At 39.8% G+C, this 26419-nt stretch overlaps 1 protein-coding gene across 5 annotated transcripts in view; it reads right to left on the bottom strand.

The window, feature by feature from the left end:
• CTNND2 (catenin delta 2) overlaps nt 1-26419 on the bottom strand; it is an 887227-nt gene that overhangs the window by 200672 nt on the left and 660136 nt on the right. For all 5 annotated transcript variants that reach the window (XM_032415368.1, XM_032415365.1, XM_032415366.1 and 2 more), the window contains one exon: nt 10699-10912. In XM_032415368.1, the coding sequence (XP_032271259.1) occupies nt 10699-10912 (214 nt within the window). The remainder of the gene's footprint in view (nt 1-10698; nt 10913-26419) is intronic.

Consider the following 26419-nt stretch of genomic DNA (forward strand, 5'->3'; position numbering starts at 1 on the left):
GTCAGGTTTGGAAGCAAAGGAAAAGTAAAGGAAGGCAGGATTCAATGCCATCAAACACTGCTCTCCTGAAGACAAAAAAAGCAGAGTCCAAATGCAGGAGCAGGGTCAGCAGACGGAAGCTCAACTGAGCCTTCCCAAAACTTGTAGCAGAGTAGCAGAGGGAAATGAACCACAGAAGCACCTCCAGTCAGAGCGGCAGAAAGAGCTGACGGAATCTCTGGATCCTGGGGCCTGGAACGTGGACAAGCAGGGAGACCTGAGTGGCACAGAGCAGAGGTGCTCATGGATGCCTGAGCTGCTGTTGAGGGGGACTCTGCAGGCTTTGTTGAGGGGAAGAAGTCACCTCAGTAAGAGCTGATGTGGGGGTTTGTAGTGTGTTGCCCTAGCTGAGCCGGAACTACGCCTTCCCGAATTCTCTTCCTTCCTGGTTTCCGGGGTAAGTATGTCCACAGGAGAAATCTGCAGGCCATGTGGCAGGTGCTAGGGAAGAAGCAGGTGCTGGGCTCTGACAGCTGTAGGCCTAGGGCACCAGGCCCTGCTGCAGGCTGCGGGCATTCTCATGGGTCGGTTGGCTGCCTCACCTTCTCGGGGTGGGGCAATGGTGGCCACAGAGCTGCCGGCTCCCACCACTTCTTATCCAGCTTCTGCATGTCCTGGGCCAGGTGCGTGTGGAATGCTGTGGCCAAGGGAGCCAGCTTTTGTGTTTCTCTCACACGGTCAATATACAGCCAATGAGAGGCAGAAGAGGGTACCTGTCTATCCTCATGGGTGCCTGCTGGTCCTTGCTCTCCCCTGCTTCATATCCAGCTTGTCTTCGTGATCTCTGCCTCCTGACCTATGTCAACTTCCCACTCAGCACCAGACACAGGTGAAGGCTTCCTTGGACTTCTTCACTAGCTACTACCGTGGTAGTAGGTCTCAGCTTGATAATAAGTCCCTTTGACCCTATCACATATACTGCTCATGCTTTTCTGGTCAAAGCCCAGCTGAGAAGCCTAATCAGGTGGCTTCCACTGCCAGGATCTAAATGTTGCAAGATGGCAGCAACATTTCCAATTCCATGGTGGATTCATCTTCCCTTCAACTGGTAAATGCATAATACCAAAATTAACCTTTGTTGGGATTTTGTCCCCTGATTCATTTTAAATTCACAGATGGTGGACTCTGGAAGCCAGGCACCACTGGACTGGCCTCTCCTAACTGATTAAATCCAAAAAGATCTCCAATTACTCATCTTTCCTCAAATACAGTGGTTGGCAGAATAATGGTCCTCTAAAAGTGTCTATATCCTAATCCCCAGAACCTGTGACTATGTGACCTTTTACTGAAGATGTGATTAATTTAAGATGGGCAGATTATCCTAGAGATTCTTCTGGATTATCCAGGTGGGCCCAACTAATCACATAGGTCCTTAAAAGCAGAGAACCATTCCTGACGGCAGTCAGAGGGAAATGTGCCTATGGAAGATTTTAAGAGATGCAATGCTGCCACCTTAGAAGACAATGGAAGTGGGTCTCCAGTCAAGGAATGTGGGCAGCTCTAGAAGCCGGAAAAGGCAAGGACTGTACCCTAGAGTCTCTGGAAAGGAACATAGCCCTGTTGACATCCTAATTTTAGCCTAGTGAGACTTAGGTTGGACTTCTAACCTCCAGAACTGGAAGGTAATAAACTTGCATTGTTTTACGTGGCTAGATTTTTGGAAATATATTGTAGCAGAAATACGTAACTACTATAGACTTCACTGAGTGGCTGCCATGGCCTTGGTTGGGGCTGGCCTTGGGGTACATACCTGTGTCTGGGATAACTGCTCTTAGGGCTTAGGATGGCTTCTTTTCTACAGGTGATGGGCATGGGCCAGGGTTCACACCCCTGGACAGTGAGATGGGTAGCAGTTGACACTGAAACAATATATTGTTGAGACCCTGAAAGTATGTCAACAATTCCAGCATGAGGTAGCCCTGGGCTACCTAAAGAGAGACAGAGGGACAGAGAACCTTCTGGCAGAGGCCATGCAGAAGAGAAAAGCTTGGGAGGATGATTTTCCTACTTTAGTTAACTTAAGAATTGTGAACTTCGAACTTTAACACACAAGGGCAAGAGATACTGATTTTTAGGCTTTAATTCCTTTGACATGAAAGTCTTTGGACTTCAACATAAAAGTGGGTTGAAACTTTGATTTTTAATTTGAATTAAACTCTGAATTTGATTTAAATGGTGTGCTATCCTGACCCATTTCAGCACCTCTTAATATAATATATGAAACACTCACCAGGAGTCCCAGGTGATCACCAAAAAGCTCAGGAAGATAGAGGAGAGGCTACCTTGACAAAATGCTTAGCTCCTGCTTTGGAGAGATGAGACATGCTTCTAGGTGATCACAGCAAAAGGGATAAGAGAAAACAGAGTGGAAGATACCAGTAGGGAAAACGCTTCCCCTCTGTTCCAGTGTCTCTTTCCATGAAGGGTGTTTAGTTAATGTTACACCCTAGACTTCTTTTGAAATAGTAAACTCGCTTGGCTGACAGACCTGAAGGAATGCCTCCAACTTGGCTTCTATCAGTAACAGAGGCCATACTTAATAATATTTACACTTTGTGGTATCTGTGAAACTGTTCAGAATTCATGCAGGCAAGAGATTATTAATGGGAACATAATGGAACAAAGAAGAGAATGGAAGGAGCAATCCAGCGGATGAGACATTTTATTTTATTTCTGTACTATGCAAAACAGATGGAGGTGAGTTGGCTGGAGAAGTTGTAGTGGAAGCCAGGACAGCCCAGGATAAATACAGAGGGGACTCCATCCCAATGATCCAAGGAGGTGGCTGAGTGTCTTAGTGGAACCTAGGGAAGATTCATGCTCAGAGAAGGCAGGCATAGGCAGAGAGGCAGAGAAGGCAGGCATAGGCTCAGACAAGGCAGGCATCTCATGTAGAAATGAGAAGGGGGGCTACCAAAGGGTGATTGATTGAAAGGTAGCAGTTGCCCACCCTCTCATTCTCCACTCCTACCCAGGTGGAAAGAACACCTGGCAGCCAGAAAATTACTGGCCCCTCCCCATAGGTCAGACACATAAACAACTAAGAAGACTGTTCTCCAAAGAGATTGATGGCACTAGGGGAGAACGGAAACACTAATGTGGATATCTGAGTCTTAGAGAAAAGTCCTCCTCCTCATCAAGATACTTGAAGGGCTCCCCATCACAACAGCTCATGCCTACCTGCTCACCTGAAGCCAAGCTCAGTTAATAAGCTTCACTGATATGCACAGCGCTCAAACTCTCTACTCTTTCTGTCTTAAAAATGAGCAGAGATTTCATCCTTTTTTTAATCACTGAATAATATTCCATTGTATATATATGCCACATCTTCTTTATCCATTCTTTAGTCAATGGGCACTTGGGCTGTTTCTATAATTTGAAAGTTCATTGTGTATATACCGTCATTCAAGTAGTATTGTTCCTTAAAATATACAGTTTTGTAAACTTATGTGTAGAAGCATATGGGAATAGCCATGTGCTCAACTGCTTGAAACTATACTGTGTATAAACCTTCATTAAAGTAACATCTTCTTTCATAAAAAAAAAAAAAGAACAGAGAACTGAGGGTCTCTCCACATTTAAAGTAAGCCTACAAAATTAATGAGAAAGACTCCCATAAAAACAAATAGAAAGAAATGACACCAGAGAAAGGTGAGATAATTGATAAACAGAAAACAAACCTTAGTTCTAAATAATATCCTTAGAGAAATGCAAGAAAAGTTTATATTCATAAAATAAGAATAGAAATTATAAAAAATAACACAAAAGAGAGTTCTTAGAATTAAAATAATGATACTATTAATATTAATAATAATATCTCCCTAGATCCCTGCAAAAAACAAAAATCCTCATCAATAAGTTGAGAGAAATTTTGGATACTGGAGAAATCTCTCATGATAAAAAGACAAAGGGCTCCAAATAATACATGAAAATATAAGAGAGAGGTAAAGTCCAAGTGGTTCAAAATCTGACCACCAACAATTCTAAAAAGAGAGGATAGAGAAAATGAATGAATTAAAAAAAAAAAAACACACGAGTTTTCTGGCACTGAAGGTCATGACTCTTTAAGATGGAAATGTCTAATTCCAATGAATTTTTAAAAAGCGCAAACCTAGGTATCTCATCACAGACTTTTATGTATCAGGGATAAAATTAAGTTATAGAAAATATTCCCAAGAAAAATAATGTCTATCCAACCATACCTAATAAATATCAATCATGTAGGAGGATTTAATACTGACATATTCAGAATTTCATCTCCTAAACACCTTAGTTAATTACTTAATATTTGAAACTTATAAGAGAATAAACCAAGAGAGAGGACAGCCTGGGATCTAGGAGACAGATGTCCCAACCCTGGAGAACAATGCAGAAGTTCTAGAGAGAAATCATCAAATTCTGCCCCCAAAATAGAGGATTCTGCTCATGAGATTTCTGGAAAACCAGGGAACTGATGATCAAAATCACAGACAAAATTGAATTGGTGGGCATTGTAGATGATGAAGGATCTGTTAGATATGATCCTAGAAATGACTTCTTTGACAAGGATCATCACTTTGGACCCACTGGGAAAGAAATGGCTGGGTGACCACATGGGTCTGCTCTTCTATCATAATGCAAAGGCTACTCTCTGGCTTTCAACTTTTGAATTGAGCTATAGAAAACCTTGGAAGACCGACTCTGGTTACAGAATAGACTGCAAATATATTCAACCTTCACAATGTAAAAGTCAAGTATGATGACAGAGGTTGTGAAGAAGGGTGAAGACATAGAGCACTAATATTCTTATCTTATAAAATGGGTGATGAGATAATGTTTTTATTAGATGGAAAAGACAGAAGCTTAACTTTGAAGTTACCGATGCATTTGCTGAGGAGCCAAGGATAAAGATCCCATCATTTTGGAAAAGAGAAGGCATGAGTTGTGAAAATGTGAAAAATCCTTCTCCCTCATAGTAGAAAGTCAATATGAAAAGCCTATGATAACTGATTACATAGAGTGAAATAAGCATATTATTTAAAGACATGGAATAACAACGAGAAAACAAAACAAAACAAAACAAAAAAAACAAAGCAAAAGCTGAGACTGAAAGCCTCTGAGGGACTGGAGTATCTAATACCAGAGGACAGATGAGGCAGGGGACTGTTGTTTTCATTATGAGCATCTTTATACAATTTCATTTTTGACCATTTATAGCCATTACTTCGATTGAAAATATTAAAATGCATTTAATTATCATCTTTGCCACTTCCAATCCTTCACAAGTAAATGCTTTAAAAAGATGCATTAAGAAATCAGGCCAACTGATTAAGCAACACTATTAAGTCCTCATGGTTCTACATTTATCTGCATTGCTTTATTTCCTTGACAAACAAATGTGTTTGCGCACATCTGGGAAAAGATGAAGGACCTCCTGGATCTGGGTATGTATTAGTTTCCTAGGGCTGCCATAATAAAGTACCACCAATTAAGTGGCCAAAACAACAGAAACTTACTATCATGGTTCTGGAGGCTGGAAGTCAAAGATCAAGATGTCACCAGGGTTGGTTCCTTCCAAGGCTGTGAAGAGAACCTGCTCCCAGCCTCTTTCCTGGCTTCTGGTGTTTTCGGGCAAACTGTGGCATTCTTTGCCTCGAGGAAGCATTACCCCATCTCTGCCTTCATGTTCACATGGCCTTCTCCCTGTGTGTATCTGTGTCTAAATTTCTTCTTTTTGTAAGGACACCAGCTATATCAGATTAACAGCCCACTGTACTCTAATATCCTAACTTAACTAATTACATTTGAGTCACGTTTTGAGGGGCTATGGGTTAGGGCTTCAACATATGAATTTGGGGGGCATGTAATTCAACATATAACAGACTGGGCATTAAATCAAGACATAGTGCTAGTAAGTAAAATAGTTAAACTGAGGCCTGTCTCTTTAATTAAAAGGAAAGACTATCTAGGTATTTGAAGCACAAGATGCAAGACTATACCCTGCTCTTGGAGAATAGGAACTCTTAAGGACACTTGCTTTCAACAGAAATAAAAGTTACTTATTAAGTTTTATGGTTTAATAAAAACTGGTTTATTATGATTTGTAAAGCATTCTGAAATCTTTAGTTGGGATTTCAAAATTTAGGTTGATTATTTCCATATTTAGAGAGAGAAAAATTATATTAGTCAAGCCCAAAGGACATGCAACATTTGTAACAGAAGTTTATTTGCTTAGGATATTTCAAGTAATGGCTAGCATATAATAGCTTCAACTGGATTTAAATAAAATTCTGATCATCATTTCATAGTAATTATTGCATAGGAAGAAAATTATTTATTGCAAGGCCTAACAGGCAGAAGCAAAATATATTCTGCTGTGAACAGATATTGCAGTGCAAACAGGCAGATTTTTTTAAGCATGCATGCTTATGTGTTGAATGTAAATGCATGTAAATAGCTCAATTTTAACATTTTATTATTGTTCAAACAGTTTGCCAAGGAATACTCAGTAAATAATTTAAAGCTCTGCAAGAACATTTCTTTCTTTTAGTCTTTTATTGTTATAATTTGGTGCTCTACATCCTTCTGGTTATATAGCCTAGGTCTAATCTAAAATCTTGTTTAGAAACATGCTTTATTATTTTTTAAAAATCACTGACATTGTTCTTTTCGATATCTGTTTACAAGACATCTTAATTTGTAAATATCTAAAAGAGGAATTCAAAGGGTACTTCACCTTCCCTTCCCCTATACATATAGATTTTTAACACACATTGGTTTTCATGCATTTGCTAATATTCAGGGAGGAGAATACAGGAGAGAAAGCTCCCTTGTACTGACGGGGCTCTGTCACATACCGAGTCCTTAGTCCTTGCTGGACTTTCTATTAGGTCTGCTGCAGAGTTACAACAGAAGTAAAGGGCATAGTTGTTTCATTTAAATCACTGTTTTATTAATTCATGCCTGCATATCTAACCTAATTCCGAAAAAGCTTTGAGGAGGGTCCTTGTGACAATGTGACTATAGCAGTGAAGAGAGGCTTTTTACCCTTTCCGCTCCATCCTCCAGAGCCATCATGAGCCTTGGTGCTCATCTAATTAAGTTTCTAAAACGTAGACACATTTGTCAGCAACACCCTTTTTCATATTTAGCAGACAGCAAGGCATGGGTGGGACAATTCCAAACAGAGCCGCTGAGCATCCCAGTGGGCTCTGGTGGAAGCATCGTGTGGGTCCGCTGAACGTCAACCCTGCACGTGCAGATGTCCAAGGATGAGCGCACACCTGACACCGGCAGAAATTCCAAAGCACTTGAAAAATGAACGATGAAGGATGAATGGAGAGTGTGAGTTTAGTGTAGCAAAGAGTTTACCAGGCTTGGGGGGAGACAAGAGTCTCAGAGGAGGAGCGGAAAGAGAATGACAGATAAGACAAATGGCGGATTTGATGTCCTTGAGGTTAAATCAGTTAGCTGTACTAAAATACTGGAATCCCGGAGCTCCCCAGGAGCCAACAGAATCTAAGCTTTCATAGCTCACTCCGGCAGAGGAGGGCTGGGCTGGTGCTGAAGACGAACATGACCCTCTAAGGCTCTCTGAGGTGAATTCATTTGCCTCATTTTACTTTTGCTCAGGCAGGTAGTCAGCGCTGGCTCGATCTGGATCTTTCGGGCTATGTTCACATAGGAGTTAGCAGAACCGTGCCAGTTTCCAGGCACCCTCAGATTTCTGCCAGCGTGGGAGTTTAGGCTTCATTGCTACAGAATGGCCCGCAGCAGCAACTCCTTCCACGCTGGAATGTTCTAGCACGTGCTTGCTTCTGGTTTCCCTTTCTAGGGCGGTAGCTTGGCTAAGGTGCTGATCGTGTTTCAACAGTATCCACCATGGCAACTCCAGAAACCATGAGCTTCAACCCATCGAAATGTTTTAACAACATGTGTTTCTTTGAAAAACTTAAAATTCATGCCCGGAGTGCAGCCACGCACAATAAGACCGTGACTCTGGAACAGCAGGAAACATCTACTGAAGCAGCAACCACTGTCATTCTGGAACCATTCAGCCCCAGTGGCTTGGATGGAGTCAGGACAGAAGTGAGCATTTCTTCCAGGAATGGACGTGGAATGAGTCTTGGCCACAAGCACGTGCTGGTGCAGAAACACTGGGCCATGATGTGACAATGGGTACAAACTTTTGTTCGTCCCCAAAGCAGCAGCAGAAGAGGCATGTGTCTCTGTCTGTATATCAAGTACTCCATCTTTCCCGTAGCCAAAGCTTCGCCAGTTGTGCAACATTTGTAACAGAAGTTTATTTGCTTAGGATATTTCAAGTAATGGCTAGCATATAATAGCTTCAACTGGATTTAAATAAAATTCTGATCATCATTTCATAGTAATTATTGCATAGGAAGAAAATTATTTATTGCAAGGCCTAACAGGCAGAAGCAAAATATATTCTGCTGTGAATAGATATTGCAGTGCAAACAGGCAGATTTTTTTAAGCATGCATGCTTATGTGTTGCCAAAAACACAACTAAGCTGATAAACCTTTTCTTTTGCTCTTATTTTGGGGGCATCATTGGATCATATATAAAAAACTTTTGTCTTCTTGGGTTGAATTTGATCTAAGAATTTGGGAATCCTAAAGCCAAACATTAGTGAGAATTGAGTTCATAGACGTGAAATGTGATGGCCGTTGGTTCTGCCTCCTCCTGCTAATCCCGTTCACTTCTCCACGTTCTCTCACCTGCCTTTGATGTTTCCAAATGAGGCTCGCAGAGAAATGTTTGATGCTGCCCAGGTACATTAAATGGGAGACATCCAGCATCTGTCAGAAGCAGGGCTGCCTAGTAGCTTTGAATATCAGAAGAGGCATGGGCATGCTGCAGTGGATGAGGTCAGGGGACAGAGCTACTGCTGCTATTTCCTTCTGGTTTAAGCCATCAATCACCTCAGCCTTTTGCATGTGGCCGAGTTTCCTTGGCAATGAGATAAGCCGCCCCAGAGGGTTTTGTGTCTGGGCAAATCCAAATTTTAGCAAAATCCAGATCTTTTAAAATCATGAAATGGATGCATAACGTGCACAGCAGAAGGTGTTCTGTTGGCCTTATGCATCCAATGGCAAGGCCCTGATGCACAGAAGCACCACGATGTTTGTTTTCCATCATACATATGGAATCCTTTCTCTCAATCTCAAAGTAGGGATGGGGTTTCCCAACCATAATGGTAGGGTATACTTTCAATTATTTAGTTCACCCCCCAAACTATCCTACACATCATAATATGTGCATAACAATAGTTTTACCTTAACTGACCCATATTAGTTTGGTGTAAAACATCACTTTAATAGCACTGTAACCTTAACAACTAATTTTTTTTTCTACAAAGACAATTCTCCACTTAGAGAAATGCAAAAAAGAAAGCAAAAAAGAAAAGTAACTGGGGTCTAGTTCTAATTTAGCTGCGAGTGGAAAAGAGATGTGACAATAACCTTAAAGGGTGTACATTTAAGAAAACAGGCTGAAGCTGGGAGGCTTAACCTTAGCCTGGACAAATATTTATGACTCTCAGCTTGAGTAATGTATTTTCTTAAAAAAAAAAACCAAGTTCACATATATCTCATGAGTGTAGCTTCAAGGAAGTTACGGAATCAAGACAGAAGATCAGTGGCATCACAGAGAATTAAGAGATCCTTTTTTGAGAATCCATTGCAGTCCATTTGCCAAACATTTAGAGGGGAACTTTGATGAATGAAAAACCAAATATCACCTAAAACAACAATGTGGATAATCAAGAAGAGTACTCTGAGAGCCCATCCTGAGGCCACTTACATTGTTAGCACTCCAGCAAGTAAAACTGCACATTTAGAAGATGAGAGGCAAGAGTGAGAGCTAATGTTTACACGTTATTCCAATGTTCACACGTACGCCGAGGAAGGTACTGCTAAATGCTTAGATGTTCTCATTCATCAAATCCTCATGGCGCTATGAGGGGCGACGCTAGTGACCCCTACTTTACAAAACTCAAAAGTTCTGTGTTCACAGAAAGGCTTGCTCTCATGTTCACATTTGAGAAATTCCCTATATGTAAATATGTAAAAATATAATATAAACATATATGTAAATATATAATATATGCACATAATATATATGTTAATATACAATATATAAATACATAAATATATGTAAGAGAAATCCCCTAATGTGTAATCCTACAACCTAGGGACTTTTAATAGGCATAAATATTTTTTTTCAAGAAATTAACTGTGAAGTACGATGAGATCTCTGTTCTTCATCACATTATAAACCAAAATATATACCTTATTAATAACAATTCATATGTCTTGTCCTTTTACGAATACTTATTTAATGCCATTTTAATGATCACCTGTGGGTGTTGTAAGATGCTGAGCTACTTCTAAATCAAGTGACAAAACTGAAATTGGGTCACAGAATTTTAGAAGGGTTATGTTTGCTGGATTCTAATGATCTCATTTGGTCAATCCACAGGTGTTAAATTAGATACCCTTTAATTCACTTGTTCAGCTCATGCGTATCGGGACTGTCCATGTTATCAGCCCCCTGAGACACCCCGTACCCACCATCCTTGGTTAGCATGTTTGCTACCATGCTGGCTCATGGAGACTTTATCTTGGGAGGCAGGTGTGCTGTTAATAAGGATTCTAACCTGTGACCAGCTCCCGGATCTCCAGGTCGGTGGTCTTGCGGAGTAACCTCACCAGCGCTGGGATGCCACCGCAGTTTTTCAGGGCAATTTTGTTATCATCGTTGGCCTTCCCATACACCAGGTTTCTCAAGGCTCCACAGGCACTACGGTGGACTTCCGTCATCCGATGATCCAGCAGGTCCACCAGGAGCTGGATGCCTCCTTGTCTCCTTATCTGCAAGAACACAGGGCACAACTTTTGCCTTAGAGAGTAAGCTTTCACTATGTAGACCAAAACGGGTTTTTCTTATGGAGCAATTGCTAAAATTAATGTGACTGAACTGACTTAGAGCACACAAAGGAAAAAAGAAAACAAACCAGTGTTCTCCTTAGATTTGATTGCCTTTACTTGCTTTCATATCCTACTGATAACATTTCTAACATACCTCCTTTCAAGTTGGAGATTTTGGAAAGCTGATTTTTACTCATAAGGGAGGTCTTGGATACTTCTCCAATCTATCTAATCTATCCATCTTATCTGTACCTATATATTTAGCTATATTGTAGATTACAATTAGTATTCCTAATTTATAACTTCTTTTCCCATTCATACAACTTAATGCATAAGCTATTAAAATATTATTTCAAAGCATTAAAGAAAAATGAATTCAGAACAAATGCAGTATCAATTCTTAATAGTACAATGTGAACACAGTGTTTGCAGTGTGACCCTAATTAATGCCATATATCTAAATTTATAATGAAATCTCAAGTTTATTTTAATCTATTTAGAAAAACACAACTAAGCTGATAAACCTTTTCTTTTGCTCTTATTTTGGGGGCATCATTGGATCATATATAAAAAAAAAACTTTTGTCTTCTTGGGTTGAATTTGATCTAAGAATTTGGGAATCCTAAAGCCAAACATTAGTGAGAATTGAGTTCATAGACGTGAAATGTGATGGCCGTTGGTTCTGCCTCCTCCTGCTAACCCCGTCACCCCAAAAGGACCAGGAGGGAAGGTGAGAGGTGGACTCTCAGTTCCCTCGCGGGGTCTCTATCCGTGGCAGGACTTCCGGGCACTGTGGGTTGCTGCGGACGGGTCCGGGTGCTGTCCTCCGCACTCCCCTCCCTGCTTTGCTTTTCTCCTGGATCCTGCCTCCCATTAACTTCTCCCTGCACCCAGTTCTTCTTGTTTCTTCTTATATCCAACCCTAAACTCCTATAAGACTCCAAACAAACCTATGTTAAACATTAATAAAGTACAACTTCTTTTTGAAAAATGATCAGGGGAAACTCTTTTCTTTGAAATGACCCCTTTATTGCCTCTCCCACTAAGCCGCCAACAATCTCTTTTCCATTTATGCTCCCCATTGGGCACTCCATGCCCAGCAGGTGGGGCCCGTATTCTAGCTCACATGCTATCATTCCAGGCCAGTTCACCCTCTCCCCTTTCTCCCTTCATCATCTTCATGCAGAGTTCTTCAAAAGTCTATGTTTAGTATTTATTAAAACAGTGCTAATCAAATGTCATATAATATCAGATCTAAATATATGTAAAATAGAATAAAATAAAACGCACAAGAAGAACATCTGCCCTATGGTAATAAGTTAGTAAATATCAGACGAATGGAAGAATAGTGTGGTTGGTTGTCATGTTAGTTTCCTTTTCCCTTCTCCCTATTATTTTTACTACTTCAAAAGACATTATTTTTAGAGCAGTTTTACATTCACAGCAAAATTGTGCAAAAAGTACAGAGAGTTCCCAGGTTCCACTTGCCCCCACACGTACACAGCCTCCCCCATTATCACATGTACTGAGTGGTACTTTGGTTACAAATGATGAACCTCCAATGACATGTCATAATCACCCCAAGTCCACAGTCTACAGTATAGTTCACTCTCCGTGTTGTGCATTCTTTGGGTCTTGGAAATGTATAATGACACGTATCCACGATTATAGTATCTAGTATCCTACAGAATAATTCCACTTCCCTAAAATGCTCTGTGCCCTCCTATTCATCCCCTCCTTCCCCTAACCTCTGGAAATCACTGATCTTTTTCTTTTCTCCATGGTTTGCCTTTTCCAATATATCACAGAGTTAGAATCACATAGTATCTAATCTTTACAGATTGGCTTCTTTCACCTGGTAATATGCATTTAAGATTTCCTCATGTCTTTTCATGGCATGATAGCTCACTTCTTTTTAGCGCTGAATAATATTCCACTGTGTGGATGTAGTACACTTTATATATCCACTCATCTACTAAAGGACAGCATGGTTGCTTCCAAGTTTTGGCAATTATGAATAAAGCTGCTATCCATAATCATTTGTATGTTTTTGCATAGACATAAGTTTTCAAATCCTTTGGGTCAATACCAAGGAGCACAATTACTGGATTGTATAGTAAGAGTATGTTTAGTTTTGTAAGAAACTGCCAAATAGTCTTCCACAGAGGTTGTACCATTTTGCATTCCTATCAAATATGGATGAGAGTTCTTGTTGCTACATATCATTGCCAGCATTTACTGTTGTTATTTTTTTTATTTTATTTTGGCCATTCTAATAGTTTATAGTGGTATTTCATTGTGTTGCCTTCCCTTTTAAAACTGACTTGTGATTCAGATTTACTTACATTAATACCAATGACTGAATAAAAGCCATCGATGTTGAAATACAGATAGGAAAACAATAGCTTGAATTAGATCTGGAATGAACAAATTTCCGATCTGCTACTTGCCTGAACTTGACAGACTCAAGGAATGACTGGAAATGTCTTTTCATACATAACTTGAGTAGACAACCATAAATTCACTAACTAAATGATTCTTTGATAGATGGTCCACTTTAGTCAGCTGTTCCTATGTCAATAGCTCACATTTATTTGTATGTTTTGCTGTAAACTTCAGGTATCTAGATTGAGAGAGTAGTCCCCAAGAAGTAAGGAAGATGGAGGCTGATGAACCCCACAGCAGGAGAAATAAAAAGATCAACCAATCAAACAAAGCAAAACGATGCCCTTCTGCCTGTGCTTTCAGGTCATTTAGAGAGAGGGCATTCTTCAACTTGACACCGACAGTCTTTTGGGGATGAAGGCTGGGATGCATGTGCACAGAATCAGTGAAGCTCACCCAGTTTGTTATCAGGGGAGAGTGAAAATTGCCTCCACGCCTTTGCCATACAGTAACCTACTGTTTTCACAATTTAAATTCTGGAAGTAAAGGTATCTAAAAATCATTCAAGAGTAAGATACAATGGTTTTCTTCTTTGTCGTTTCATTACAAGGCAGAATACATATAAGCCTTTTAAATCCGGAAACAAATGGATAGGCAATTAAATTAAGCACAAGAAAAAATGCAGGTAATGCAATATCACCTGTTGCAAAAAAAAGGGGGGGGGCCTTGCCACTTAGTGAACTTATTACTCTTAACATTATCTGCATTAAGAATAAAATATATTTACCAATGAATTAGCTATTATCATGAAATTGATATCAACATCAATGAATAATTTAGAACATATCCAATTACAGCAGTGTTTGCGAGCTCATGGCAGTCTTCATAAAATGATAATGATGATGATGATGGATAGTGGGTTACAGAGCACTTTACCAGGGAATAGAATTCCTCTTGGGGGTACCTATTTTCATTTAGAGAAATGCTAGGAAAAGTTGCTTTAAGGATAGTGAGATGCTGAGGGCAAGGGCTACAGGTGTTCTTGGCAATAAAAGATTGCTCAGCTACTGTGCATCTGAAATGAGTAGGAATTTGGAACTGAACAGGGGAAGAAGGAAGAGGCTGGAGTAGCCTTCTTTTTAACCTATTGGTGATTAAATAAGATCCTTAAATAGCTAAGGACCTGGGTAAACATTTCCATACCTCTCAAGGATCTACTTGGTTTTAAGCAAAGTGGATATGTCTTTGGGCTTCTGGTTCGTGCTAAGAGAAACTAAGCTGGATCTGTAAATTTTAATAATGGACTGCAGGATTAATAATATACAGCACACCTCCTCTCACTTTACATATTTGTAAGCAATCAACTCACAATGTCTGCAAAATGGTTCACAGAAAGCTGACTAAAAGCTTGGACTCAATGATTTTAGTAAGTTCTTAATTAACTGTTATTTTTCAATGGTATTAGTTTAAACAATAAAAAATAGATATAGTTGTTTTCTATTCCCTACTGGTGTTTAAAAATTACGTAATTTTCTCTGCTTAAGAAGCTACTGGAAGATACAAAGTTTGTGGATGTGAAGCCAGAGGCTGAACCAGGGGTAACTGAAACTCACTTTTCCATTTTAATGCAGAAACTACAAAGTTATCACAGTTTGTAAAATACGTATTTTACCTCACTGAGTTCCATCCCTGACCCTTAGAGTAAAGCCAGTGAAGCAGTCAGTGCTTCCAGACAGTTCGAACGGATGTGGGTACCTGTAGCTGCCTCTGAGCAACCCAGAAGCACAACTGATAAAGGCTAAAGTCTTTTTTAGTCTTAAGGTAGAAATTATTTTTGAGAATTTTGAGAGAAAATTTATCTCTATAGTTGTCCAAAACGATCTACTTTCTCCATTCCATAGGTGAACCAAGATGGATTATGTTTCTTTTTAAATTATGTGTTAGAGAGCAAGGGTATTGCAGTGTTCGGAGGGGGTCCTAGCTATGAGGCTGGAGCAACAAGGTCCAAATCATTCTCCCTCTCTTAAACCTGTGTCCCCTGAGGCAAGTTACTTAAATGTCTATAAAACACTAAGAAAATGTGAACCTGTCTCACGGGGTTGTTTTCAGGAGTCAATGAAACTTCAAATGTGAATTATTTAACAAAGAGCTCAACAAATATTATCTGTCAAGGAAATACCACTGTATTAACTTGTTAAAGGATATTCTTAGTTGACTTATTGCCTGGTCAATATATGAATTAACTTAGTAAGAGCATGATATATAACATATGATAGAGTCAGTGAAAGGTATACAATTCAGAGTTATAGCTTCATAAATTTTGTTTAGTGTGTAGACTGTTTATTATCTAATAGATCATTAATCTCATCTAGTGTATAACTAATGAGATTAAATAAGGAATATATTTATTCTAGAATGAACTGTAGTCATTTAAAAAATATCAAAGGGTGCTGCATCAATATTGTACCCATGACATATTTTGCTAGATATATTTCCAAGGAAGTACAGGAATTAATTAATCTGTATTTTTAAAAAGAATGGAAGTGCAGTGGTTTTTCTTGTTACGGTAAATTAATTGATCAAAAAAGGCACTGAAAAATAGTTTTGAGGTGATACTAACTAGAAAAAAAAAGAAAATCCTTTTCTGAAATATAGAATTATTAAGCAAAAAGAGAGAAAGACCATGTTTTGATTTAACAAATTAGCTTCTAATGAACAGATTTAAAAATGCAACTTGTAGCAAATGATGCAACCAGTAACAAAAGATCTAACCGGTAATAAACTGAACGACTGCAAAGGTTCTAGTCTCACGCAGATTTCCCAGGTGCTAGTCCTGTGCCCTGATGTAGGAGTTCCGGCTTCATGTCCATCTGTGTCTAGCAGGAAGCTACTTGGTTTTTGAACATACGGAAAAGATGAACAAGTCTGCGAATACATTATTACTGTTGTTTGATTTCCCTTTTCTTCCCAGTGTAAAAGACCCCCACATTCGAGATCTTTGTCACCTTGTACATATTTCCAAACCCAGCTCCCGCCCCGTTCAACACGTCCTCAGGCGGCACCCAGGACCATCACCAAGGCATCTGCCTATACCTATAACAACATGAACATCTTGAAGGGTGATTCTGGACATTTTTCTTTTTTTACTATCCTCAATTTTAGAGAAGTAGCTGATATTGTATTAGGTTATGGATTGGGTTCCTGGCCATAACCCTGGTTAAAGAAAACAATTTCTTATGAAAATCTCCGAAATGATCTATTTTATAGCAATTCGACATTTCCACTTCTCATCACCCTCATGATCCCATTCTTTAAAGAAATAAAGGAAAGAGGGGGGAAAGACCTTTATTTTAGTCTGAATGTGAATCATGATTCCACACAGTGATGCATTTTATGGGACACTTTAAAAAAAAACAAGTTACCTGAAACACCACAAACATTACATTTCCCACAGTCCTTGGCCCTTTCTATCCCCTCTTTTGCTAACTGATCACGAACAGTGAACTCTTCTAGACATCTCCCTGTCTCAGAATGAACCACAGTCAGTCGACATGGATGAACATTGACAATCTTGCTGCCCACCGATGAAGCCGGCATAGAGGCCAAAGAGCCTCAGAACCTTCCATCCAGAGGCCGAGGCCGACGCCGACACCTTGCATCTCAACTCGGTTCTCAGAACTGCTGGGTGCCAAAGGTAAGCTTCAACACTCCTTTTCAAGAGCACCCAGGTAAGGCCCCCACTTTTGCTTTTTTTAACAAGAAAGAATTTCAAGCGATTCTACACATTCCTTTTCTGAAGACCCCACTCAGACACACTCACCGTGTTCCAAAGAAGTCTAATGGTTTCTATTATCTGGCATAATGTTTGTGCTGTCCTTGTAGATACGGAATACAACATCACAAAGTAGCGGCAATCACAGAGAATGCCTGCACTAAGAGTCTCCCTTACTATGTTCCAGGTTGAACTCAATCAACATATTTGTGAATGACAAAGCTAAATTCATATATTGCTCAGCATCTCAAAGAGAATTTTAGATAAACACATCAATTCTGAAAATGCAAACCCTGTAAGGCAGATACATGACTTTGCTATTTGGAAATTATTAAAGTATCTTAGAATGTGCACGTAAGAAGCCCACGTATATTACCCCCAAAACTTTCATTGTTGTACTGATGAGACAGTCCCTCAGTGGATAATGTTTATGGAGTGCTTAGTCTGTCAGGAGCTGGGCCCAGAGGTGGATAAGACGAACGAAGCCCCTTCCTCAAAGGAGCCCACATACCTGGAGAGGAATCAGAAGTTAAATAAGGAAACCAGCCAATGGGACCATTTCAGTAGTGAAGAACAGAGGTAGCTTTATCTGGAGAAGGACCTAACAATTTTCTAGTTATAATTTAGATCCTTAAAGACGATCCACCACAATGTATAAGGTTTAAGCTCCTCAAAAACTGGGATCCTCCCCAGGAATAAGAACCATAAAGAAGAGATAGCAGGAGAAAAGGATGTAGTGTGTGGGACGGTGTGAAGGCGGTGGGTCAGGGTACCATGGTTAGGGGACATTCAGGCAGAGACCGAGGGCCATGAGGGAATTATAGCAAGTCCCAAGGAAGTGGAAGGAGAACAAGGTGGCTAGAGTACAGTGAAGGAGAGAGAGGCGATGAGAGGGCTTGCCAGGCAGAATGGGGCTGGGTCCGGCAGGGGCTTTTAGCCACTGTAAGGGCACTGGGTTGACCCTGAGGAAGATGAGACCAAGAGGGGTGACCGAACACACTTGTTTAAAGACACCTGTATGTGCCATGTGGAGAGCAGATTGTCAGGGCCCGAAGGCAGAAGCAGGGACATCAGGTAGGGGCCACTGAGATGGTCCAGGGGCAAAAGAAATATGGTAGCTTTGGATGGGAGTGATGGGAGTCTGAGTGCTAAGAAATGGTCAAATTCTAGCTCTGTTTTGCAGGTAGGGAGGAAAATATAGCTGAAAGCATCATGATTGACTAAGACTGCTGGCCTTTAATTTCAATAAACAAGTGTGTTGATAATCATCACATTGTAGTTTTTATTTGACTGACAGATGGCAAAGCATTTATGAAAGGCACAGCCCCTCATTTAAATTTCTATTTCATCGGCATTATAAAAGCACACATTTAAAAAATTGCTATTCTTTTGTTATGGCAAAGTGGAAAATAACACCTTTCTAAAATATAAAATTATGCTAAATATAGACATAGAAATAATAGAAAAATTATTTTGTATCTTAGCCTATGGTTATAACAATAATGAGTATTAAAATAAATATATTTCTCCAAAAGGAGTTATGATGGATAGAGAAAACTTTCCTGTGCATTTATTTTATTTTTAAAGATGTACATTTTTGAAACTTTAAACTGTATCAAGTAAGACTTTCCTTATACCTATAAATTGTACAGAATATAAAATTTGCTTAAGTGCTTTCTTGTCATGCAAATGTCTTTTTTATTCTAGGTTATGAAGTCACCTATATGTTCTGAAGATGTATCTGCTCATACACTCTTCTGTGGTAGTAATAGCCAATATTTACTGGACTAAACACTGGTTGAGGAAAGAATTTCAGTCCTGTTCAGCTCAACTGATATTTAGTAATAAGCATTGTGCTGTGTTCCTTGAGGATCTCATGGACTAACAAGGGAGAAACTCACAGGAATAAATAAGGTGAAATATAAAAAATAAGGCTTCCTATGAAGCCCACAGGAAGGCCATGAAACCAGCCTCCTTGGGAAGTGGACTGAGTTAATTAATTAGTTCTGGAAGAGATAACAACTAAACTGATTTTAAGAAGTTTGAAAACTGGTGGACCATACAATTAGAACATGATTAAACTCGAAAATGTTTGAGATGCAATGGGTCCATACTTCTTAAAGTAGGGTACATGTATGATAGGGTTGGGGGGAAAAGAGTAGGCATCAGTGCATTAGATGGTGGGACATCTTTGCCCTTAAATTTACCCAAGACTAGTGGTATGTGGGTGGAGGCATTATTATCATTTTCATAATCAGATTTAGATAATTTATGGAATAGAATATAAGATTTATGGGATTTTATTGATTCATTCATTTATTCATTTAAAGGTTTTATTTATTTATTTAGAGAGAGTGTACATGTGCACGTGTGTGTGTAAGCGGGGGGGGGGTATGGGAGGGGAAGAGGAAGAGAGAGAGAATCTCAAGCAGATTCCCCCGCTGAGCACAGAGCCCCACGTGGGGCTCGATCACATGACCCTGAGATCATCACCTGAGCAGAAATCAAGAGTCAGAAGGTTGACTGACTGAGCCACCCAGGCAGCTCAAGATTTATAGGATTTTAAAGAAAAAACACAGAATTTAAGAGAATGTTTGCAGAAAGCTTGTTTGGCCAACAGTCTAGAATGCCTGCAGGCCACATGGATGAGGGCTCTGAAGATGGATCAGCATGGGAGGCTGGAGAAGACAAGAGGCATGCAGAGAATGGCATCTCCCTGCAGAGAGCATCTCCCAGGGGCAGGATGCAGGGAGTGCTGTGGGACGCCAGGAAGAGACCAGCCGGGGGCTGGCACTGAACTCCATGAAACAAGGAAATAGTTGAGGTGGCAGGACATGAGAATCCACTCACAGTTTCTGAGCAGAAGAATGAGAAGGGAAGTTGTGGCAATGAGGCAAGAGAATTAATCTGAGAGACAGTAAAAAAGAAGACATTTGAGTAGTAAATGTATCCTATGTATGAAACATTCTTGACCATTTTCCTGGCATTGGGGAATTCATAAATAGTTTGACGGGACTAGGAGGTTTTCTACAACTCTCAGTCATTTGTTTAAATTTACTTTGCTTTTCTTATTCCAACAGCTCTGTGCTCTGAGCCCTGGCAAGGTGACTGGTGAAGTCCATCTTGTGATTCTCCAGTTAGCTCTCCCCACAGAATCAGTGGGTGGCGGCTGCAGGGGATCTTGGAAGCTGAGCAAACGGGAAAACCATAGGTTCCCCCACTCAGAGCTCCCTGGAGCTCCCCACAGTTGTCTGTCAGATGCAACCACTGAGACCAGCTCTTTTGAGAATCCACAAACTGGAACATGTCAACCTTATTTTCTCACATGTTTCTACGGAACACAAAGAAAGCTGTTACCAGGGAAATCTGTCTGCAACACGGCATCTTGAAATATGAGTTATTTGGTGATACTTTTCAGCTGATTAAATGTTATTCACTCTTCATTTTGTCCATCAGCCCAAGCAGAACATTTATATGACACTTGGACTTGGCATAATAAGAAAATACACTTGTTTTTGGTGCATCTGTGACCTTTGAATTTTAAAAAATTATGTTCTAAGAAATCCCATCAAGTGCAGTGCAATGTATCCTAAGCCTTTGTGTCATCCTTAATGGAGAAGGAGACGTAGATATTCTAGGTATCACATGGGCATTTATCTCAGAAATTCTCTCCTGGTGATTTTAGTAAGTGAGTGGTACTAAATCACACATGTCTAAAAATTTACATGCACACATATTATAACGTGACACATATGTAACAATAAATAATAAATGTATGCATAAATAAATATATGTATAAAATAATATGTGTGTATAAATAAGTGTACTGTATATGTATATATTCAAAAGAGAAAGTAATTCCAAATGTCTCCTCTTCCTTCTCCCATAAAAATGTGATTCATTCACTTCTTTCAATTATTTTATTCCAATTTAAATTGTGTATAATAATTTTCTTTTTCTTATAACTCACCAAGACTTGTGGGTTCAAAGGACCTACCCTGTTGATATTCTACCTTCTAATAAATAGCCACAGAGATTGAAAAGATTGTTATTTCCTTACATTAATAATTTCAGTTCAAATATCTTCAGTCCTGGAGTATACCAGATTAGATGGCTGGAATCCCAATTACAAATAATAAAATACTCTGATTTTACTCTATTTTCAGACATTAGTTCTCAGCAGAGTCTCTCACTTCAATTCTTTAAAAAAATCTCCAACATGGAGAGCCTGGGTGGCATGGCCGGTTAAGCATCTGCCTCTTGGTTTTGGCTCAGGTCATGATCTCAGGGCCCTGGGATTGAGCCCTGCATCAGGTTCCCCACTCAGGAGGGAGTCTGCTTGAGGATTTCTCTCCCTCTCCCTCTGCCCCTCCCCACCCTCTCTAAAATAAATAAATAAACCTTAAAAAAACACCTTCAACATATGAAATCCCTGACTTAAAAAATTCAAGTTTCCATATTTTCTTATTTACCATTTTCTAATTATGCATTTAAAAAGTACCGAATACATATATGCTCTGGTTTGCATTTTTAATTACTTAATAATTTTCAAATGAATTATGTGTATTTTTGCATAAAATTTTTTTCCAGATTAAAAGGAAGGTGATGATTATACTTTCAGTTTTTAATAGGCTGGTAGAGGCAGGGGACTTAGGGAAGAATTTGTTTTGTTTTAAAAACACACACAGTAGGCAGAATCATTTATTGTTTTTTTTTTTTTTTTTTAAACATACATGTTTTAAAACACCATGTCACTCCTGCTCAAAATCTCCTAATGAGGGACGTCTGGGTGGCTCAGTCGGTGAAGCGTCTGCCTTCGGCTCAGGTCATGATCTCCAGGTCCTGGGATCGAGCCCCACATCAGGCTCCCTGCTCAGCGAGGAGTCTGCTTCTCCCTCTCCCTCTGCCTCTCCCCCTGCTTGTGTGCTCTCTGTCATTCGAATGAATAAATAAAATCTTAGAGAAAAATCTCCTAATGATCCCATCACATTAAGAAGATCATTAACCTTGGCCTTTGGTCCTATGTGACCAGTCCCTGTCTTCTTTCTGCTTCCACTGCTCATCAATCTCTCTTATCCACTTTTGGTTTCGGTTCCTCTGGGCTTCTGGAAGTTCTTGAGTGGCCAGATGTGTTCTCCCAGACTCCAAAGAATGACTTCCTTTCCATCATTCCAGTGTCCACTCAACCTATTAGCCATCAAAAATAGCGCATCTACCCTGCACCCCGTCCCCTCTGCTGTTGGTCTACCTCCCTTTCTTGGTATTCCTCCTTTGCTCCCATTTACCCCATGATATATTTCACATACTTATCTGTTGATTTCTTCCCCACTCCCACCTAGAGGGATATATGCATGGTGAGAGCACAGATCTTGCCTAATTTGCTCACTGCTGAATGTCCAGGGCCAAGACGAGTATTTTTTGACAGAACGCAGTTTTGACTGTAAACTTCAAAATTTTGAAATAAAGCCAATTTTCACAGTCTACCCTTCAGGAAAAATGTCATGTGCCAAGCAAATTAGTACTTCAGAACAAAGATTTCTGGTGCCAGAGAAGAGATCTGAGAGCCTTAGAATATTACACAGCTATAAATAGGACACCAGTTCAGCAAATATTACACACATTTAAAAATGTTTTTCTCATAACTTTATCTTTTTATTTCATGAAGTGAGAGTAATTTTTCCCACAAGTAAAAGCCAACACTACGAACAAAATGCTTCAGCACTCCTTACACCTGCATCTTGTTTATAGGAACCAATGCTGAATATATTAGCTAATTATAGATATGCAGATGGCTTGTTTTCCTTAATGCAAAAAAGATATAAAATCATGTGAAATAATGTAGTACTCAGGCCCATGGTTGAATATCCAATTTCCATTAGATGAACTTGGGCTCAGTGGTAGAGAGGCAGATAAAAGTCAGAACAATGAGGAAGATTATTCATAATTCAAAATCTTCACATTCTGATGTCACTCTTCAGGGTTTAGGACACTAAAATGAAAAAAGTCTAAATTGCAAAACAAATTATCATCTATTGATTCATTTCTTTTTTTTTTTAAAGATTTTATTTATTTATTTGACAGAGAGAGACACAGTGAGAGAGGGAACGCAAACAGGAGGAGTGGGAGAGGGAGAAGCAGGCTTCCCGCCGAGCAGGGAGCCCGATGTGGTGCTCGATCCCAGGACCGTAGGATCATGACCTGAGCTGAAGGCAGATGCTTAACGACTGAGCCACCCAGGTGCCCCTATTGATTCATTTCTTACTGCAGAAAAATTAAATCTAGATCCTGGGGACTTGCAAAAAGGTGGGAAAACATTAGCTTTGGAAACTTTTAAAGATAAGAGGAAAAACTGTGTGGTATTTATTAATAAAGATATCCATGCTTGCAGGCGTGGGGAAATGGCAATTTGAATGAGGAAATTATGATTTACTTTGAAAATTTTGAAAGGAGAGTTTCATGAGTTGGCACTTTCCCAACATAGGATCAGCGCACTTGCTTTCAAGGCCAAGTGGTCATGAGGATGAAATGGACCCATGTGATAAAAGCCAACCAACTAGTCAAGGGAAAAAGTCATCCTAATGTGGCAGGTTGCACACTGGATGATCAACCCTGTCTATATGAGCCATGAATGACTCACTATCACTAGCACCTTTTCAAATGATCGTTCGAAAAAATACAACCTGGTCAACTAGGAAGACATGCTCTGGTGCCGTGGTTTTGATTTCTGTTCTGTTAATATGCACTCTTCTATAAACAAGGTTGGAAGGAAGCAGCCTTCCAAAGGTGTTCCTTCTCCATTGTTTTGTGCTCTTGTCTACAAGTCCTGTTACTGCTGGACTTGCTCTGATAAGGAATCCTAGGTTGGGATTTCTTCCATGGAGGATGAAGCCCCACAAGATATAAAGCAGGAGAATCTCAGTTCTGAGGGATCCTCTTCATGTATCTAGTGGACACCTCTGGTATAACCAAACTTTAGAGCGTTCTTAAGCAAAACCCTGCATTTAATCAGAGTTTGGGGATAGACTCTTTCTTAGGTCCATGTTTTCTGACATTCTCCAAGGCCTAACAGGGATCTTAGGCCTCAAATGTCTGTCAGAGATGCAAGCAATCTCTATTAGCAAGCCATTGGTTGCCTTTCAAAAAGTAAATACCTAATGGTGGAAACTCAGTCATTATGTTCAGCCTTAAGGCTGTTTTTCTGTTGCGCCTACTGGCTTTTGCCTTGAACTCCAACCTCTTTGAGCATTTGTCAATGTTTGGGTAAAGCAGCTGTGGATCTTAGGTATTCAGGGTTATACTCAATACTCGTATCCAATGAAGACCTACAGAAGCTTTTAGCTCTTTGGGATCATCTTCAAAAGTGACTTTATTTTTCTATCTTTTTTTTCTTTTCAATTCCCTTCTTTTCTTTATTTTTTTTCTAATGGGACTTAATAATATCCCAAATATAAGATATGACTTCTCCAGGACCCAAGGAGTTCTACCAAGTATTATTATTTCTTATTCATTTCAGGAGGGCATGGGATATTTTTCATCATTTGGGAAAGATCCCTGATTCTTCAAATTTTCCCTATTGGGTTATCCCTTATAATTCTGCAGACTTTACAAGCCAGTCTCACTTTGTCATGAGTCACGCCAGGTCCAATTCTGTCAGCCCATTCTTTTGTAAGCCTAGTAATCATTAATCGTCAAAGCTGTAGATTAGAATATCTTTTATATCAGTAAGTTTGAGTCCCTTCATACGAATTCTGGTCACAGGTAAGGGCATTAACATATCCTTGGTCTGAGAACTGTTAAAATAGATTACATGGTCTTTCAGGTAAAGACAAATAGAGATTGGCTTTTTCTCAGAAATTGGGATTGGAAAAAAAAATTCCAGATCATTGACAGCACCGCAATCTCTAGTGCCTATCGAGCTTCCTTATTAGTTTGAACTATTATATTGGATACTGTCAATGCCAGTGGGAGAGCCATTCTGTTTAGACCCTGACAATCTATAAAGCCAACCTAGAAAAGTTGACTGCTTTGGCCAAATAAGTCTTTCATATAAGGAGGTGTTGTGAGCCAGGGTACCAGTCTCTATTGCCTCCATTGTTAATGCAGAAATTGCCAGAACCTTACCAAGAAATCTTTCTTGGTTTAGTTTTGAGAATGTTAGCTCTTGGCTGGCTGAGGGGCTCTCATTACTTTACACAATCACAACTGGCTTAATGGCACCATTTCTACCACAGCTGTTCCCCTCATATGTTATGGAAGCATAAACTCATTGTGTCTGCACATGTGGTATGTCTGAGCCACTGGTATGAAAAGTTACCTTTTGTTTTTGAACAGCTACCTTTCCATTTTCTCTTCAAACAATCTCCAATTCTTTAGTTTAATGGCCAGGTAAAATTGTCTTGGTGAAGCTCAGAAAATATGGTTTCCCAGCCTCTCGCCAATCAAACAGGGCTCAGCATGTGGCCTCAACTCTTCTGCTGGGAATGTGACAAGAGTAACCTCCCCTCCCTGCAGTGGGGTCACCTGGTCACCAGGTCCTCACCCCTTCTCACACTATGATACGTTCCACTCACACTTGCTCTTTTCTGTCACTGCAAGAGTTGAATCCAAGTCTTTTTCCAAGATTACTGTGTCTCATCTCTTCCTTAGCCTCCATCAGGTTCTTTTTCAGAACAATGAAGTTAAGCATAAATACCTGAAATTTTCTAGAACGTTGTAAGAGAGGAAAGAAGACCTATTCTGATTTTTTTTTCTTCCAAGACATTTAAGTTTATCTTATCAGTGGACAAGGACTTATGTGGTAGGCTAAAAAATTTCCCTCACACAAAGATGTGAAAATCCCTGAAACCTGTGAATATATTACATATAAAGCCCCCAAAGACCAGAAGGGCCTTAGCTGCTGCAATTAAATTAAGGAATTTGAGATGGAAGATTATTCTGGATTATCTGTGTGGGCCCAATGTAATCCCAACAGTCCTTATAAGAGGGAGGTAGGAGGGTCAGAGTCAAAGAAAGGACATATGATTATGGAAGCAGAGGTTGGAATGACCTTGAAAAGGTGGAGGAAGAAGCCACAGAGCCAAGGAATATGGGTGGCCTCTAGAAGTTGGAAGAGCAAGGAAACTGGTTCTCCATATAGGACTCTATAGCACAGCCCCGCTCACAACTTGATTTCAGCCCGGTGAAACGGATTTCAGATTTCTGACCTCCTGAAGTGTAAGATCATAAAGTTCTGTTGTAGTAAACCACTAAGTCTGTAGTAATGTGTTACAGTGGAAAGAAGAAACTAATATAAC

Source organism: Phoca vitulina, unplaced genomic scaffold (genome assembly GCF_004348235.1).
Source record: "Phoca vitulina isolate PV1807 unplaced genomic scaffold, GSC_HSeal_1.0 scaffold17, whole genome shotgun sequence".
In the NCBI taxonomy this organism is placed as follows: Eukaryota; Metazoa; Chordata; class Mammalia; order Carnivora; family Phocidae; genus Phoca; species Phoca vitulina.